At 42.3% G+C, this 19,205-nt stretch overlaps 1 protein-coding gene across 1 annotated transcript in view; it reads left to right on the forward strand.

Annotated features, from left to right (window-relative positions):
• PDILT (protein disulfide isomerase like, testis expressed) overlaps positions 1–18,930 on the forward strand; it is a 44,546-nt gene extending 25,616 nt beyond the window's left edge. The window contains exons 5-11 of the mRNA XM_005895573.2: positions 2,637–2,747; positions 2,829–2,954; positions 8,350–8,547; positions 11,844–11,964; positions 14,454–14,632; positions 17,775–17,864; positions 18,700–18,930. Coding sequence (XP_005895635.2) covers positions 2,637–2,747; positions 2,829–2,954; positions 8,350–8,547; positions 11,844–11,964; positions 14,454–14,632; positions 17,775–17,864; positions 18,700–18,930 — 1,056 coding nt within the window. The remainder of the gene's footprint in view (positions 1–2,636; positions 2,748–2,828; positions 2,955–8,349; positions 8,548–11,843; positions 11,965–14,453; positions 14,633–17,774; positions 17,865–18,699) is intronic.
• Positions 18,931–19,205: the final 275 nt, after the last annotated feature.

The raw sequence follows: 19,205 nt of genomic DNA on the forward strand, positions 1-19,205 counted from the left end.
AGAACACCTAGGCATCATTCTAACACCTCTCTCTTTTCCATCCCTGCTAACCGATCCATCAGCCCAATCCCATTGATTTTTAAATTTAAAATGTTCCATGAATCTATCCACTTCTTTCTATTGCTACCATCATAGATCAAGTTGACCATTCATATCCCACAGCCTAGTGCAACATACATTCAACTGGTCTACCACATTTTATCTTGTCCTCTAAAGAGATATCTTTTCAAAATTAAAATCTGATGGTTATTTTCCTTCTTCTCATTGAAAGCCCTTTAACAGTGTCCTATAATTTTTAGGATAAATATGAGTCTTTGATGAGACCCACAAGGCTTTCCACAGTCTAACCTCTATTACAAACTGCCCTCCTCTCCCTCTCTGGGATCTAGATCTGAGCTGTTCAATACAGCAACCACTAGTCACATGTGACTATTTACTGTAACATTAAAATGTTAGTTCTTCAATCAAACTAGCTATTAGTAGATAGTGGCTACTATATTTAATATCATTGATTTACAGAGCAAATCCATCATCTCAGAGAATTCTACTGAAGTGTTACTTTAGACTCTGTAGTTTGGTTCCTAGAATATGCATTATTCCTTCCCTACACAAAGCTAAATCCTTACAATAACCATGTTACTTAAAGACACGGCTCAGAGAGGTTAGGTTACTTGCTCAAGGCCACACAGGAAGTAGATGAAATGATCCAGATGCTGGTTGACTTCTCATAGGGAAGACTGTGAGCCATTGTGTTTTTACTTAGGCCCATGAAAGTCTGAAAGATTCCAAGCTAGAGAATAAAATAACCTGATTTGTGTTTTTGAATGGACAACATAGAGTCCAGAAGTAGATCCATATGCATACTGAAATTTAGTATTTAATAAAGATGCTGTTTTAGACTAGTAGGCAGACTATGTTATTCAGTGACTAGCATTGAGAGAATTGGGTAGCCGTTTGAAAAAAGCTAAAGCTAAATCCATAAGTCATTCCTGCCACCAAATTAAATTTCAGCTTGATCCCTGATTTAAAAATATAATAAAACTGTGGAAAGACTAAAAGACGCCATAGGAGAATTTGCTTTCTAACCTTGGAGGGAGGGGAAAAGTCCCTTTATGAAGCATGACAGAAACCATAGAGAATATGAAAAGAAACCACTATTAAATTTGGACCATACAAAAAAACATTAAATTCTGAAGAATAAGTGAAGGTCACTCAGCCGTGTCCAGCTGTTTGCAACCCCATGGACTGTACAGTCCATGGAATTTTCCAGGCCAGAATACTGGAGTGGGTAGCCATTCCCTTCTCCAGGGGATCTTCCCAACCCAGGGATCAAACCCAGTTCTCCTGCATTGCAGGCAGATTCTTTACAAGCTGAGCTACCAGGGAAGCCCTCTGCAGAACAAACCCAGTCACAAAATAAAAAACGAAACAGCAAACTTGGCATTGCATTTAGGAGAGATTTGGTTTATGTTAATGGTTAAGAACATGGGCACTAGAGTCAGATTGCCTGAGCTGGAATTTTGGCTCCATGTCTTAGCTTAGCTTAGTTTAGCTTAGCTTAGCAACTCTGGGCAAGTCACTTCACTCCTCTGTGCCTCAATTTTCTCAACTGTAAAATGGGCAAAATAATAGTATATGGCTCAGTGAGATGTTATGAGGATTAAATGAGTTAATACATACATGTTTAGAACTGTGGCTGGTACAACTTGATCTCTCCATAAGTTTAATTAGTATTATTAAACTATTATTATGACCAGACAAGAGTGTAGGCTTTATCAAGAGGACAATAAGGCTTATGTTTAAGAAAGAGTCGCATTTTAACATCACTCTGGCTGAAGTTTAGGGGACAGATTGAAGGGAAGCAGGGGGATAAGTTGGAAGACTATTAGGAAACTATTGTAGGAGCCCAGGAAATACGTTTGGATTAGAGGTTGGAATTGGTATAGATGTAGAGAAGGAGATGGAGTAGAGAGAAATAAGGAGATAGCTACTTTTTTCTCCTTCTCCCACAGACTTTGATCCTGTGCTACAGATAATTTATATTATTTTCTGTGTTAATCCAGTTCCTTCTGAGAAGCAGTCATCAAGCAGGATTAGTCATGCAAAAATTAGAGGAAATGCCTGTGAAGGAAAACAGAAAGGGGGGTGGGGAAACTTATCAGACCATGATGCAGATTCGACCCTTGGAAGGAAGGAAGGTGAAGTGGAAGTCTTTGATTGCAGTGTAGTCCTAAGAAAGTTCATCAAAGTCCTCCATAAGAGAAGTCCTGCATCTTCCAGAAATGGGCTTGCCTTAGTATCCTTGAAAAATTCATTGGTTAGGAGCAGTGTGTGAAAAACTGCTCAGCATCAGCACAAATACATTGACGAGATTTCAGAGCAAGGCAGATAGGGCTGTCAGTCAACTATACTCCCTGCTCTGTAGACCAGAGATTTTCATGGCTTCCCTATATCCATATTCCACCCTCAGGTTAGTCTGCTCAGATGTCTATATTTATTAAGTATCTAGATTATATGTCACACCTGTTACCATGGTGTTTCCCTTTTATCCTAGGGGAAAATCGTACTATTTACATTTATTAAATGGTTATGTCATGGATGCTACTGCCATCTAATTTTTTCTTCTATTGTCCAAGGGAAGAATTGTGAACCGCCAGGAGCTTATTAATGACAATGTCAACAAACAAATCCTCAATAAACTCATAAAAGAACAACTCACAGATCTTGTTATTGAATACAACACTGAGGTCAGTGAGCAAAGGGTCTCAGGAGGAGGGTAGCTGCGGTAGCTGTGTGCACAAAATGACTTGTTTTCTTTTGAATTTCAGAGTAGGGATCTGATTTACGAATTGAACATCCTGAATCACATGTTGCTCTTTGTCTCCAAAAGCTCTGAGTCATTTCGTATAATAATGCAGCATTACAAGTTGGCATCGAAGATATTCCAAAACAAGGTTTGTGGAAGTTGCCATTGCTTTTTAGGGTTCTTTGGATAGGAATCAAAGCCCTGTAGACCCTGATGCCATCCATCTGCTTTGCTGATTGTAAATGAATCTAAGAAGAATTGGCATATTCATTTGTATACCTCCTGATTTGCAGTCTTCTTCCTGCCCAGTGTCTCTTTCTTTCTCACCAAAGTTTTGCTTTTCCTTCCCTCATCTTTTTGAGAAGCCTACTATGGTAACATGATTGTTTTGGCTGCTTTTTTGATGGACCAGGCTCTGCTAAGAGTGGGTGACTGCACTGTGGCTAGAATCTGGCCTGGAAGAGAGGGGAAAGCAAGACCTGAGGTCAGGGACTGTGAAAAGCCTGAAGATGTGAAGCAGTACAGACAGCAGTTGCTGGGGTTCTAGGATTCAGCATCAACAGGCTTCGGTGCAAATTCTCTTCCTCTTACAAGTGATTTTGTCTTAGATGAGTTTAATCTCTCAGTCTCAGTCACTTTCAGTGAAAAACGGATAATTAGAGCAAGAATTAAAAGTGCTTTATGTAAAGGAATGAGCAAATGTACAATAAACAGTGCTTACTTTTATTATTATTAGAAACACATCAGTGTTTCCTAAGTATTATATCCATATATATGTAGTTACCACCGTCTGGATTATGGAAGCTATTTTCTTCCTTTTTCTCTTTATTTTTATAAGAAGTAAGGTAATAAAATTATTCTGAAATTTAAACAAAACAATTAAAAACTTTGAAGACTCAAATGAACACATAATAAAGCCACTATGCACCAACATATGTAAAGACCATGCTACATCCCACATCATTATTCTTCAGGAAAGCTGTTCTAATTACAGAAACATCTGTTGTAAATGCATTCCTGTGTGTGTGTGTGTGTGTTTGTGTATGTGTGTGTGTGTGTGTGTGTACGTGCTCAGTCGTGTCCTACTCATTGTGACCCCATGGACTGCAGCCCTCCAGGCTCCTCTGTCCATGGAACTTCCCAGGCAAGAATACTGGACTGGCTTGCCAGTTCCTTCTCCAGGGAATCTTCCCAACCCAGGGATCCAATCTGCTCGTCTTATGTCTCCTGAATTGGCAGGTGGGTTCCTTATCCCTAGCACAACCTGGGAAGCAATAGTTCCTGGTTTATTCAATTTTAACCTAGATTTTTGATGTAATTAAATTGATTACAATCTGATTGCTTTCCCGCTATTTTTGTTATAATGGTCAATTTGTTGTTGCTTAGTCACTAAGAGACGGAGAAGGCAATGGCACCCCCACTCCAGTACTGTTGCCCAGAAAATCCCATGGATGGAGGAGCCTGGTAGGCTGCAGTCCATGGGGTCGCTAAGAGTCGGACACGACTGAGCAACTTCACTTTCACTTTCCACTTTCATGCATTGGAGAAGGAAATGGCAACCCACTCCAGTGTTCTTGCCTGGGGAATCCCATGGACAGAGAAGCCTGGTGGGCTGCAGTCCATGGGGTCGCACAGAGTCGGACACAACTGAAGCGACTTAGCAGCAGCAGCAGCAGTCACTAAGAGAAGTGAAAGACGAAGCAGAAAAAGAAAATATATCCCTCTTAATGCAGAGTTTTAGAGAATAGTAAGGAGAGAAAAGAAAGCTTTCTTAAGTGAACAATGCAAAAAAAAAAAAAAAGAGGAAAACAATAGAATGGGAAAGACTAGAGATCTCTTTAAGAATATAGATACCAAAGGAACATTTCATGCAAAGATAGACACAATAAAGGACAGAAATGGTACGGACCTAACAGAAGCAGAAGACAGTAAGAAGAGGTGACAAGAATACACAGAAGAATTGTACAAAAAAGATCTTCATGACCCAGATAATCACGATGGTGTGATCACTCACCTAGAGCCAGACATGCTGGAGTTCGAAGTCAAGTGGGCCTTAGGAAGCATCTCTGTGAACAAAGCTAGAGGAGGTGATGGAATTCCAGTTGAGTTATTTCAAATCCTAAAAGATGATGCTATGAAAGTGCTGTACTCAACATGCCAGCAAATCTGGAAAACTCAGCAGTGGCCACAGGACTGGAAAAGGTCAGTTTTCATTCCAATCCCAAAGAAGGGCAATACCAAAGAATGTTCAAACTGTTGCATAATGGCACTCATTTCACATACTAGCAAAGTAATGCTCAAAATCCTTCAAGGTAGGCTTCAACAATATGTGAACCGAGAACTGCCAGATGTTCAAGCTGGATTTAGAAAAGGCAGACATACCAGAGATCAAACTGCCAGCATCCTCTGGATCATAGAAAAAGCAAGTTCAGTTTAGTTCAGTCCCTCAGTCATGTCCGACTCTTTGCAATCCCATGAATCACAGCACACCAGGCCTCCCTGTCCATCACCAACTCCCGAAAAAGCAAGAGAGTTCCAGAAAAAATCTATTCCTGATTAATTAACTATGCTAAAGCTTTTGACTGTGTAGATATCAATAAACAGTGGAAAATTCTTAAAGAGATGGGAATACCAGACCACCTGACCTACCTCCTGAGATACTTGTGTGTAGGTCAAGGAGCAACAGTTAGAACTGTACATGGAACAACTGACCAGTTCAAAATCGGGAAAGGGATATATCAAGGCTGTATATTGTCACCCTGCTTATTTAACTTATATGCAGAGAGAGTACATCATGAGAAATGCCAGGCTGGATGAAGCACAAGCTGGAATCAAGATTGCCAGGAGAAATATCAATAACCTCAGATACGCAGATGACACCACCCTTATGGAAGAAAGTGAAGAGGAATTAAAGAGCCTCTTGGTGAAGGTTGAAAGAGGAGAATGGAAAAGCTAGCTTACAACTCAACATTCAGAAAACTAAGATCATGGCATCCAGCCCCATCACTTCATGGCAAATAGATGGGGAAACAATGGAAACAGTGACAGACTTTATTTTCTGGGCTCCAAAATCACTGTGGATAGTGACTGCAGCCATGAAACTAAAAGACACTTCTTGGAAGAAAAGCAATGACAAACCTAGACAGTGGATTAAAAAGTAGAGACATCACTTTGCTGACAAATGTCCATATAGTCAAAGCTATGGTTTTTCCTGTAGTCATGTATGGATGTGAGAGCTGGACAGTAAAAAAGGCTGAGCACTGAAGAATTGATACTTTTGAACTGTGGTGCTGGAGAAGACTCTTGAGAGTCCCTTGAACAGCAAGGAAATCCAACCAGTCAATCCTAAAGGAACTCAACCCTAAATATTCATTGGAAGGACTGATGCTGAAACTGAAGCTCCAATACTCTGGCCACCTGATGCAAAGAGCTGATTCATAGATCCATTGACAAGACCCTGATGCTGGGGATGATTGAAGGCAGGAGGAGAAGGCAATGACAGAGGATGAGATGGTTGAATGGCATGACTGACTAAATGGATATGAGTCTGAGCAAACTCCAGGTGATGGTGAAGGACAGGGAAGTCTGGTGTGCTGCAGTCCATGGGGTGGCAAAGACTTGTACATGACTGAGCTACTGAACAACAAGTTGCTAAGTCATTTCCGACTCTTTTCTGACCCCATGGACTGTAGCCCTCCAGGCTTTTCTGTCCATGAGCTCTCCCAGCAAGAATACTGGGGTAGGTTGCCATTTTCTTCTCTAGAGGAATCTTCCTGACCCAGGGATTGTATGCACATCTCCTGAATCATCATGTGGATTCTTTACCACTGAGCCACAGGGAAGCATAATTGCTTAGCCATAATTCTTCTAGATTGATTTTTTAATTTATCTCTTTAATCTAGATGGAATTTATTTTGGCATATATCAAAAGACTGAGGTTGTTGATTGCCTTTATCCCATTTAGCAAGCTTGTTGAATGTCATTCATGATTGTGCTCCATTTTTGAGGCAAAGTTATACAGTTGGATAAATATTATTCCAACAGGTCATGCCCCTTATCTTGTTCTCCTCTAACAAATGTTTACTGAAAATATACATGGTTTTAATATGTCTACTTTGTTTTTCACTCTCTCCCCAGCACCTGGAAGACTGTCTGATACACAGTAGACTCTTAATATTTTGAATCATGAATGACCTGAGAGTGTCCAAATCCAGAGTCTTCAAGAGCCTCTAAATGGTCTCCTTTCACATTTTCTTCTTATCTACAACCAGAGTGGCCTTTTTAAATTATCACCATGTCACACTCTGGCTTATTATTCTCAGAAACTTCTCATCTCTTTCATATCAACTCTCGGCTCCTCACTGTAGATCTGACCTTATCTCTCACCATCTCCCATGACTCTATCCCTCATGGTGTTGTAGCCACACTGGGCTGCCTCTCTGTTCTAGAACACTCTAAGCATTCCCCATCCCTCCACCCAGGCCTTTTCAGTGACAGTCTTCACTGCTTAAATAAGTGATCCCCTGACTAGTTACTCATCACTCAGGTCCAAGCTCAAATGTCATCTCCTCAAATATGCTTTCTGACCTTCTATTGAGCCCCTATGTCACCCTATCTGTGCAGTCACTCTCTCACAATGCCCTGTCTCATTATCCAGTTGGCACTCACTCATTGCTATCTAGTTGATTAATTTCTTTACTCATTTCTTGCCTGTCTTCTCCACTAGAACGTGAGCTCCATGAAGGCATGAATTTTGTCTACATTGTATCCCCAGTACTTGGTAAAATTCCTAGTAGCCACTCCACAAATAGGTGTAGAATGCATGGTTGAATGAGTTATGAGTTTCCTAGATGGAAGAATAATTTGGAATAATAATGAGTTGACATGTAGTGAGCAATTTTCTACCTCCCAGTCACTGAACTAAGCCTTTTATATACAGTATCCTGTTTCATTCTCACAGCAACCCTGTAATGTGGATACTATTGTAATTATCACTTTACAGATAAGAAAACTGTAGCACATAGAGGGGACATTACTGTTTTGCCCAAGGAACTGAGATGAAAGCTTAGGATCTCCTGACTTCCTGCAGTTGTATGTCTTGCACAAGGATGATGAAACTAGGATGACAGCTAATGCCTGTCTATGCAGTGGTGTTCAGGACTGCACCTGATGAAAAGGAGCCTTTACAGAGATGCTCCATAGATGCTGCTATTTGCATTTCATTAAGTGCCTTGCCGGGCTTCCCTGGTGGCTCAGACAGTTAAGAATCTCCCTGCAATGCAGGAGACTCGGATTCAATCTCTGGGTCAGGAAGATCCCCCAGAGAAGGGAATGGCTACCCACTCCAGTACTCTTCCTGGAGAATTCCATGGACAGAGGAACCTGATGGGCTACAGTCCTTGGGGTTACAAAGAGTCAGACATGACTGAGCAACTCAAACTACTACCACTACAAGTGCCCTCTCGTAGCTTCCCACAGTTTCTCTCCCTCGCCCTCTCCATAACTCCAGTCCAGACAGACATGGGTTTCATTTGATTTTGCAGATCCTTTTCATCCTTGTGGATACAGATGTGCCCAGAAATAGACGTGTCTTCAAATACTTCCAGATCAGAGAGGTCGATGCCCCATGTATCCAAATCCTAAACTTAAGCTCCGATGCAAGGTACAAAATGCCTTTCGAGGAAATAACCTACGAAAACCTCCGGAACTTCGGCCAGAGCTTCCTGAATAGAAAGGCTAAGGTAAGCCCATCCTTGGATAATGATTATTCAGAACCTCAAAATAATTCTTTTTTGGCTGTGCTGGTCTTCACTGCTTCGCTTAGGCTTTCTCTAGTTGCAGTGAGCGGTGGCTACTCTTCGTTGTGATGCTCGGGCTTCTCATTGTGTTGGCTTCTCTTATTTCCCAACATAGGTTCTAGGCAAGCTTGGATTCAGTAGTTGTGGTATACAACCTTAGTTGCCCTGAAGCATGTGGAATCTTCCTTGACTAGGGATTGAACCCACGCCCCCTGCATTGGCAGGCAGAATCTTATCCACTGTGCCACCAGGGAGGTCCTCAAAATAATTCTTTTTCTGTCATTCTGCTGGCTTTGGGCATCTGAATGGAAAAGTCAGTCTTACGTTTCTTGTGATGAAATACCCATATCTCCCCATCTCAAATCTATTCAACGTTTGATATGTCCTGACCTTATAATTCCACCATTAATTCGTTATTCTTAATTTTAAGACATTTTCTCTATAGGAATCTCCAATTGAAATGAGCACTCCCAGCCTGGCATTGTCTCAAAGTAGGTTCTTATTCTTCTTTCAGACTCTAAAGTGAAAGATTTACTTGGGCACAGGGTAGATGCTTGCTTGGGGGAGAAGATGGGGTGGCATATATGGAGCAATCAGGACTTAACCTCAAAGACTTTAGGGACTAAGGAGGAGAGGCTTCAAAAAGAGGGCTACAAACACTATGTTGCCCCATTACATAACCACCTGCTGTTTATTTAGCTCTTGCTGTATCCTCAACCACCTTTCTGAGTTACTTCCTGCTGAGTTAGGTGATCATATTGTTTATTTTTCCAAATGTGGACACTTTTGAGAGTAATGGGAGCATTCTTTGGAAGTATTTTAAATGGCAGGAATAAACTGGGATACTCCAGGCAAACAGGAATGTATGATCACCTTATTTTGGAGGGCTCCCTTTACTTCTGTCCATCCCCCCACAGACACTGCTTCCTCTGAAGCCTTCTCAAATGAAAACTGATTTTTATTTTATGTACAGCATTATCACACACCAGTTGGTAAGGCTGGTGTCCTCCATGCCACTTCTAAACCATTTCTCTTCCTCTTGGCTTTTAAAAACTCCAAATTCTTTAGATTCCATGCCTTTGGACTTTAGACCACCAGCTCCTGCCTCCCATGGCTGTCCTGGTCACTTCCCTTTCACTTTCTGAGGATGCAGACATGCCCTCTACCCCTATTCTGTCCTTATTTACAGAGATGTCAATATCCAAAACCCTCATCTCTTCTCCAGTAACGGTATGTCCATGCCTTCTCAGCCACTTGCTCTTAGGGCCATACTCTAGAGATGGCAGCCCCTCTGAAAGCCTGATTTCACCCTTCCTGTCCCCTCAGTTCCCTTCCCTAGTAGCCACATGGCTACAACCCCTTACCCTTTTCTTGTGGCTCCAGTCTCCTGATCTTATTTCATAATCCCTTTAATGCCCTCCTTTGTTAACTTGGATTCCATGTCCATCACCCTGATGATGATTCCCTTAACTCCTCCGTCCCTTCCACCTTCTACCTCCTCTACATCCCCTAGCATTTCCCAGGCAAAATCACAACTCCAGTTGAACCCACTTAACTTTCCTATAGATTCTAGGCCAATTCTGGAAAAAAAGAACATCACCCTGAGGCAGGCTGGCTTCATGGAGTCACAAACCAAACCCCCTGTGGGCTCTTAGAAATGTTCTGACATTTATAGAAATTTCACTTAATGTGTTCATTCTCTTAATCTTGGAGTCTATTTCTCCTCAACCTCATTCCTACTTTCAGTCTGAGCTGAGTATTCTAATATATCCCTAATAAAATAGAAGGTTTCAGACAGGGTCCCCTCATTTTCTATCACCACATCTGCAGATCTAAGATGGAGCTCTGCCTGTCCTCTTTTTCTCATTCTGGTTATATCTCAGGAGGTGTTTGTCTTCCTCTCAAGGACCAGCACATCCTCTTGTGTTCTTGGGACAAAGAAGAGCATCTTTCATCTGACCTATAAGATGTCACGAGTCTGATCTGGCCCACTACTAATTCTCCATCATTTTCTCCATTTCCCATCCCTCACATCCAGTCCCCTCACAAAGAATCTTCAGGTCCTTTCCAGAGGTGGGGGTAGGGATGAGGGAAGCTATTGTAGGTGACAAGGCTGGTGAGTTGGGCAAAGACCACACAGCAAGGACTTGTAAGAATATTAAGGACTTGGTCTTCTAAAAGCAATGGGAAGCCACATTTGCCTGGTGAAATTAGAACCTGCTTTTAGAATAAAGGTGTGAAGAGGATTAGGAGGAGATAAAGAGAGGACACTGTAATAACAGTGACCTAGATGAGAGATGAAAGCTACCTGGCCAAAGTAGTAGCAGTGCAGACAGAAAGGTGTGAATTCAAGAGATATTCAGAAAACAATGGTTGCAAAGAAAAATACATGTTCTGAGATTTTTCATCGCCTCCTTTAAAGAGAAGCAAGAACTGAGTTCATTTTTTCATTTGTTCACAATATTGACTGAGGTCTCATGATGTACCAGTACTCAGTGGTACTCAATGATAAGGGAAGAAAAGTCCTTTGTGAGGACTCAGATAGGGACACATTAATCACATAACCATAAAATAAATATAAATGATAAATAAGTGATACAGGAAAAGTACCAAGTATTATGAGAATTTATGAAAGCAGGGCTGTGACCTAGTCTGGGGGAGAGTCAGGGAAATCTTCCTCTGAGATCATTCTGAAAGACAAATCTAAGTTAGAGATAATTCTGATAGAGAAGGGAGCATGGGAATGAGGAAGTGGGCAGAAGGCTAGTCCTTTGAGTGAATAGACCAGTGTGGCTGAAGAAAGCGAGGAAACAATGATGAATGTGGAAAAGGTGGCGGAAAACAAAGTATAATATATATTTTATAGGTGACATAAGTGATCCTAGTTTGATTCTTGGAATAATTGAGGACAGCTATATTTTTGGGAGAAGGGACATAGACTAGTTTAGATGTTAATGATATGAAACCCACTCTCATCTAAGAATTCTAAGAATCATGTATTTGGAATTCTGGAATCCACCCTGGTTTGGGACTCTGCTGCCTTCTCAGCCCTCTGACTCCAGTGCCCTGGACAATCCAAGTTACACATTTAGCTCATGACCTTTCTTAACATTTCAAATGCTTTCCCAAGGCTGCTATAAAAACAAGAGAAAATTTTCTATTGTTTCCAGCCGTGGTGGGGACCCTAACTGCCAACCCATTTCTGGAGGCTGTTAAAATGTCTCAAATTTATTTCCTAGAAACATCTATCCAGTGAAGAAATTCCAAATTATTGGGACCAGGGGCTGGTTAAGCAGCTTGTTGGGAAGAACTTCAACGTCGTCGTGTTTGACAAGGAAAGGGACGTGTTTGTGATGTTCTGTGAGTATCTCTGCAGGGGCCTCTGGAGGCCGTGGCTCTAACGTTACTTTTTCAAGTGGAGGTTCCTGAATTCTTGGGTACCAAAATCTCCAAAACCTACCAAAGCATCATGCCAAGAATGGTCTTCAGATATCCATAGTTTGGCTCAAGATGCTATCAGCTACAAAGCAACTCTCCCCCCAGATCAAATTCTTGAAGCGTGTGGAATACCTTTCACGTAATCGAAGCCTGTGGCTATTTGTAACAACAGTAATACTGATGGCTAACGCTGATTGGATGCTAGAGCCGCCAGGCCTGCACCATCACACTACACTAGCTCACTCAATCCTCACACCTTACTTTTGAAAGTAGCTACTTTATTGCTCTCACCTTACAGGTGAGTATACAGAGTCCCAGGGAAGTGAAACTTTACTGAAGTTAGGCAGCTAGTGGGTGACCTTAAGTAAGTAAGGGATTGGAACCTAGTCAGCCTGAATCCAGTGGCTACACGGGTAACTGCTGTACCAGCATAAGTTAAGTAACATCAAATAGCCCATATTTAACATACCTGAGTTGGGGCAACCAAAATGAAGACTCACATCATACATGTAAAAGACCTGGAACAGTGTCTGGCATGTTGTAAGCACAGATAAAAGGCAGGTACTATTTATTGCCGTTGTTTCCCTTGTTATGACTGTTTCCAGTGTTCACCCAGGGACTGTTGCTCTTCCTCCATTGTTTCTGATTTGCATGTGAAACCAAAGCGAAGGGACCTTCTCTTTTACCCTGAGACACAGAGAAGGGTGGCAATGCAGTGACTTCAGATACCTCTTTTACTTAACAGGAGGAGTTGATATTTATTGAGCACTGATGAGTTTGCTGTTTATACACCTGCTCTCATTCCTCCTCCAACCAAGCCTCTTAGGAAGGTACAGTGGATTTCCCCATGATACAGATCAGGGAACCTAGCCTCAGAGAGAAGAATTACTTTACCCCAGATCCCATAGCAAGTAAACTGCAAGACAAAAAGTTCAAATCCAGGTCTGATGCCATCATTTCCTAGAGGGTGAAACAAGGACTGGGTTACATTATGCAGGCCTTTAAAACTCTCATTAAAATGGACATTCATCCACGGAGCCAGGTGTTTATAAGTCTGCATGGCTGAATAACCATGATCTTTTGCCTTTAAGTGAGAGCCTGGGGAGGCCTTTCTTTGCTCGTCTGACACTGGGAGTCTTGAGAATGCTCACTTGGTTCTGGTAAAAAACCAAAGTGGTCTCATTTTTTTGGAATCAGGGTTGTCAGATTAGCCTCACGACCATAGCCATTAGGCCCCCTTGGGTTCCCACCCAGGGCCTGTTGATCTCCAGGGAAGCTGCCAGGATGCAGCCAGGAGAGTAGATGATCACAGAGGCACTCAGTCTGTAAATGGAGGGATAATCATCCAAATGTAATACCCAGGGACTTTGAGCCACTCCTCCGACAAAGCCAGAATCTTTAATGGAACGAATAAGGCAAGGTTGTTTCCCTTCCATGGTTGGAGCTGGTCCCAATTCTCCCCACAGTTCCAGGTGTCTGGACTGTCCACAGAGCTTAGGGAACTATCTGGAGGGAAGTCCAGTGTCTCTTTCCCAGGGATAGTTGTACTTAGCTCAACCTCATGTTCACTTCCTAGGTGGACTCTCCTCCATGGGACTGAAAGGAGTGTGATACAATGGTCACAAGTCAAAGCAGCCTGTCTGCTAATCCCACTTCCTCTGCTTAAATCACTAAGTGACCTTGAGTTGTAAGCTTAACCACTGTTGGAAAACTCTTGTGCTCTCTCTCACATACACAAATACACATACTTTTTGGCAGAACATAAATATTTTTTTCTTGGTTTGGTTTTCCTCTTCAGCTGGATAGAAGGAAATGTTAAAGGGAAATCAGAGAATAGAAGAAAATGTCCCAACATGTTAATGTCTGAGTGGAAAGGGGACTAGGTTATTACTTTTTTTTTTTTCTAGTTTATGTAGTGATGATCAGATACTATAGCTGAAATGTAAGATAACCTAAGTGAAGTAAGTGAAAGTGAAAGTTGCTCAGTTGTGTCTGACTCTATAGTCCATGGAATTCTCCAGGCCAGAATACTGGAGTGGGTAGCCATTCCCTTCTCCAGGGGATCTTCCCAACCCAGGGGTCAAACCCTGGTCTCCCACATTGCAGGTGGGTTCTTTACCAGCTGAGCCAGGAGGGAAGCCCAAGAATACTGGGGTTGGTAGCCTATCCCATCTCCAGCAGATCTTCCTGACCCAGGAATCGAACTGGGGTCTCCTGCATTGCAGGCGGTTTCTTTACCAACTGAGCTATCAGGGAAGCCCAAGATAACCTAACATACTATTAAAAGAGACAGGGAGTGCAATTTGCATGGCAGCAGACCATTAGTGGAGCACAGTGATGGTGTCTACGGGGCAGTGTGGCTTTCAGGGTCTTTATGAGTGTGAGCTTGAGTGATGGCCCTTCTTTTCCAGATGCACCCTGGTCCCAGAAGTGCATGGTGTTATTCCCAGTGTTGGAAGAACTGGGCAGAAAGTATCAAAACCACTCCACAGTCACCATCGCCAAGATTGACATCACAGCAAATGACATTGAGCTGACGTACCAGGACCGGTACCCCTTCTTCAGACTCTTCCCCACTGACTCTCAAAAAGTGAGGGGCTCTTGGGATTCACATAACTGGAAATGTTATATTATTGTCAAGGACTCAGTTTCTCTCAGTCTCCCTCTACCTTTTACAAAATCAACTTCACTCTCAGCTCCAACTCTTATTATCTTTTCATATTCAAGTTAGAGAAAAATTTCCACTAGCTTTCAGAAAATTCCCAACTCAGTCTGATTGGGTCCCCCTAACCCAATCATTGTGGCAAAGGGGATGTTGGTGTTTTGATGGTCAGGCCTAGGTCAAATGGTTCCCTCTGGTATTAAAGCTGAGCTTCACTCAGACTATATGGAATAAGGTAAGGGGAGTCACCATGTGAATATTGGGGGTGGGGTGGTACCAGAAGAAGGAAGACTGCATGATGGAGACAATTAAGTACTTTACACTTTGGTTATAGAGCCATTGAACATCACCAGTGTTCATGGAATACATACTTCATGCTACTTTGGTATGTGGGGAAGGACGTCAAAGAATCACAAGCCAAGGTCCCTGATCCCAGGAAGAGTACGATTAAGTGTTGGGTAAAGTCATGGAATGTGAAGTCAAGTGGGCCTTAGGAAGTATCACTGCGAACAAAGCTAGTGCAGGTAATAGAATTCCAGTTGAGCTGGAATTCCAGTTGAGCTATTTCAAATCCTAAAAGATGATGCTGTGAAAATGCTGCACTCAATATGTCAGCAAATTTGGAAAACTCAGCAGTGGTCACAGGACTGGAAAAGTTTTCATTCCAATCCCAAAGAAAGGAAATGCCAAAGAATGCTCAAGCTACTGCACAATTTCACTCATCTCACATGCTAGTAAAGTAATGCTCAAAATTCTCCAAGTCAGGCTTCAGCAATATGTGAACCGTGAACTTCCAGATATTCAAGCTGGTTTTAGAAAAGGCATAGAAACAAGAGATCAAATTGCCAACATTTGCTGGATCATCGAAAAAGCAAGAGTGTTCCAGAAAAACATCTATTTCTGCTGTATTGACTATGCCAAAGCCTTTGATTGCGTGGATCACAATAAACTGTGGAAAATTCTGAAAGAGATGGGAATACCAGACCACCTGACCTGCCTCTTGAGAAACCTGTATACAGATCAGGAAGCAACAGTTAGAACTGAACATGGAACAACAGACTGGTTCCAAATAGGAAAAGAAGTACGTCAAGGCTGTATATTGTCACCCTGCTTTATTTAACTTCTATGCAGAGTACATCATAAGAAATGCTGGGTTGGAAAAAGCACAAGCTGGAATCAATATTGCCAGGAGAAATATCAATAACCTCAGATATGCATATGACACCACCCTTATGGGAGAAAGTGAAGAAGAATTAAAGAGCCTCTTGATGAAAGTGAAAGAGGAGAGTAAAGATGTTGGCTTAAAGCTCAACATTCAGAACACTAAGATCATGCCATCTGGTCCCATGACTTCATGGAAAATAGATGAGGAAGCAGGGTAAACAGTGGTTGACTTTATTTTGCTGGGATCCAAAATCACTGCAGATGGTGATTGCAGCCATGAATGCCATGCAGGCATTCCAAGCTTACTCCTTGGAAGGAACGTTATGACCAACCTAGACAGCATATTCAAAAGCAGAGACATTACTTTGCCAACAAAGGTCCATCTAGTCAAGGCTATGGTTTTTCCTGTGGTCATGTATGGATGTGAGAGTTGGACTGTGAAGAAAGCTGAGTGCCAAAGAATTGATGCTTTTGAACTGTGGTGTTGAAGAAGACTCTTGAAAGTCCCTTGGACTCCAAGAAGATCCAACCAGTCCATCCTAAAGGAGATCAGTCTTGGGTGTTCATTGGAAGGACTGATGTTGAAGCTGAAACTCCAGTATTTTGGCCACCTGATGCGAAGAACTGACTCATTTGAAAAGACCCTGATGCTGGGAAAGATTGAAGATGGGAGGAAAAGGGGATGACAGAGGATGAGATGGTTGTACGGTATCACCGACTCAATGGACGTGAGTTTGGGTAAACTCCAGGAGTTGGTGATGGACAGAGAGGCCTGGCGTGCTGCGGTTCATGGAGTCACAAAGAGTTGGACATGACTGAGTGACTGATTTGAACTGAACTGAAGGTCATGGTATAGCCTCATCTCCAAATGCAATTGACATTAAATAGGGCAGATTCTGGAGGGCTTATATGGCTGGAAGTCTTCATGAAAATATGACACTTTGAAGAATGGTAGGGATTTAAATCAGAAGTGTGTGAATTATAAGTAGGGAGTATAATATAAACAAGGGGGTAGGCGGAGGGCTAACCACAGAACTGTGAAAGAGATGTCATCCTCCTGGTGTAGAAGATGCACATGGAAAATGAGGCTAGATTGAAAGGGTGGATGGACCTGGTTCAGATCTTCAGTTATCTGAAAAGGAGTTTAGACAGCCAGAGGGCAGTAAACAGTTTCCTAATCTTCTTAAAGACTGAAAAAGGAAAGGAAGCTAGTGATAGCTGAGCAAGAACATACGCCAGACCTTTTGTAAAACAAATATTCTCATTCTTTAGTGATAAAATAGCATATATATCTAGATGTAGATATATATAGTGCTCCTATGAGTCAAGCGTTGTTTTAACTGCCTTTTGCACGCTGTTTGCGACCCCATGGACTGTAAGCCCACCAGGCTTCTCTGTCCATGAGATTTCCTAGGCAAGAGTATGGGAGTGGATTGCCATTTTTTTTTCTCCAGGGGCTCTTCCCAGCCCAGGAATAGAACCCAGGTCTCCTGCATTGCAGGCAGGTTTACCTCTGAGCAACCAGGGAAGCCTCCTTTTCACATAGTAACTCGTTAAATCCAAAGAACAACACCATGAGCAAGGGACTGTTATTATCTTCATCTTACAGTTAAGGAAACTGAGTCATAGAGTGGTTAAGCTTCCAGACAACACTGCAAAGTGATGAAGCCAGGGATTGAGCCCCAACAGTGTGGCCCCATAGTTCTTGCTCTGAACAACTACATCACAGCCCTATGATGGAGGATATTTCATTATTCTTATGGTAATGAAAGCTCAGAGAAGTTAAGGAACTTGCTCACTGCACTCAGGTTATTAGGAATTTGACTCCGGATTTGTCTGTGGAGCAATCCCTGAGTATCCTGCAGGAAGAGGCTACCATTTCATCTCTGTGCCATTTTCTTCCTAGGCTGTACTGTACAATGGTGAACATACCCTGAAAGGCTTTTCTGACTTCCTGGAAAGTCAAATCAAGATTCAGATTGAGGATGAAGATGAGGTAAGGTGAAACAGCAGTAGCCTAGACCATTCTGTCCCACACAGAACCATCAAGAGCTCAACAGATTAGGAAAGAGGGTGCCAAGAGTTCTATAATCTTGTGGGAGAGAATGGAGGAGGGATCCAGGTTGGATGACTTTATTTCAAGGACACATGCTATTAGAAAGGCAGAGTTGAGAAACACATAAAATTAATAAATTTATATTAAAAAAAAAAAAAGGACAAGGTCTCACACAGCTCCTAGGCTGCTTCCCTAGGTCCACTATTCTTGAGTGCTTAACCACATGTCCTGATTGGCTCCTGTGCCCTGGCATTGTTCTACAATTTCCATTCCCTCCTAATTCTGTCCATGCCTCAGTAAGCTGAAAGGGGTCATCTGTATTAGTTAGGACCCTTTCAGTTGCAAATGTCAGAAACTATAGCACTGTTTGGCTTAAGCAGCAATGGGAATTTATCCCCTATAACCAGGAGAACATCAAAGGTGGGTGGATTCTGAAGCTCAGAGTCATTTTCTGTCTCCCCATCTCTGTTTTCCTCTGTTTGCTTCATTCCCAAGCAGGCACTTCCCCACGGAGGGGCAGTGACTGCTCCACAGCTCTCAGCTAACATCTTCTCAGCTTGCAAAGAAAGTATTATTAATAATACCAGGTCTTTAGTAGTCCTAGCACATGTCCTGGAACGAATCTCAGCAGCCAGGCCTGGGGCAGCAGCACCTCTGAGCTTAGAGCAGTGAAAGGCTGCTTGGCAATACAATGGCAATTACTGCATAATTCTTGCCTCTATTTATTTTTCCTCCTCCAACCCTTTCTCCCTCCCTCTCTTCTTTTCTTAAATAGCTACTCTCTGTTGAGCAAAGTGAAGAAACAGAAAAGAAGGTATTAGCGGAGGAAAAGGAGGAACATTTTATGAAGAAAGAGCTACCAGAACAGAATTTGCCTGAGCTGGAGAATGTGACCAAGCTCGAAGGGCCAACTGAGCAGAAAGAAAAGGCTGAGGAGGAGAAGGTAGCTGAGCCAAAGGAACCTCCAACACAGGCGGAGAAACCAAGAGTGAAGGAAGAACTGTAAGGCTCTCCAAAGCCAGGAAGAGAGGGTGCCCATTTTCCAGATCCTGGCATCATTTTCTGAGTTTATCCACTCCAAATAAAATTCTATATAATTGTGGTAGGTGGGTGGAGGCTGGATAATAAAAGCCCCTGAATGTCTTTGGCCCCGTGTTACTCATTACCTTTTTTCTGCTGGTGTTGCTTTAGAAGAGCTCTTTGGCCTTGAATTCAGATAGGGCTGCAAGGGAAGCCATAATAGTAACATTTAATGAGTGTTTACAACATACTGGGCATTTG

The sequence above is a fragment of the Bos mutus genome, chromosome 25 (genome assembly GCF_027580195.1).
Source record: "Bos mutus isolate GX-2022 chromosome 25, NWIPB_WYAK_1.1, whole genome shotgun sequence".
In the NCBI taxonomy this organism is placed as follows: domain Eukaryota; kingdom Metazoa; phylum Chordata; class Mammalia; order Artiodactyla; family Bovidae; genus Bos; species Bos mutus.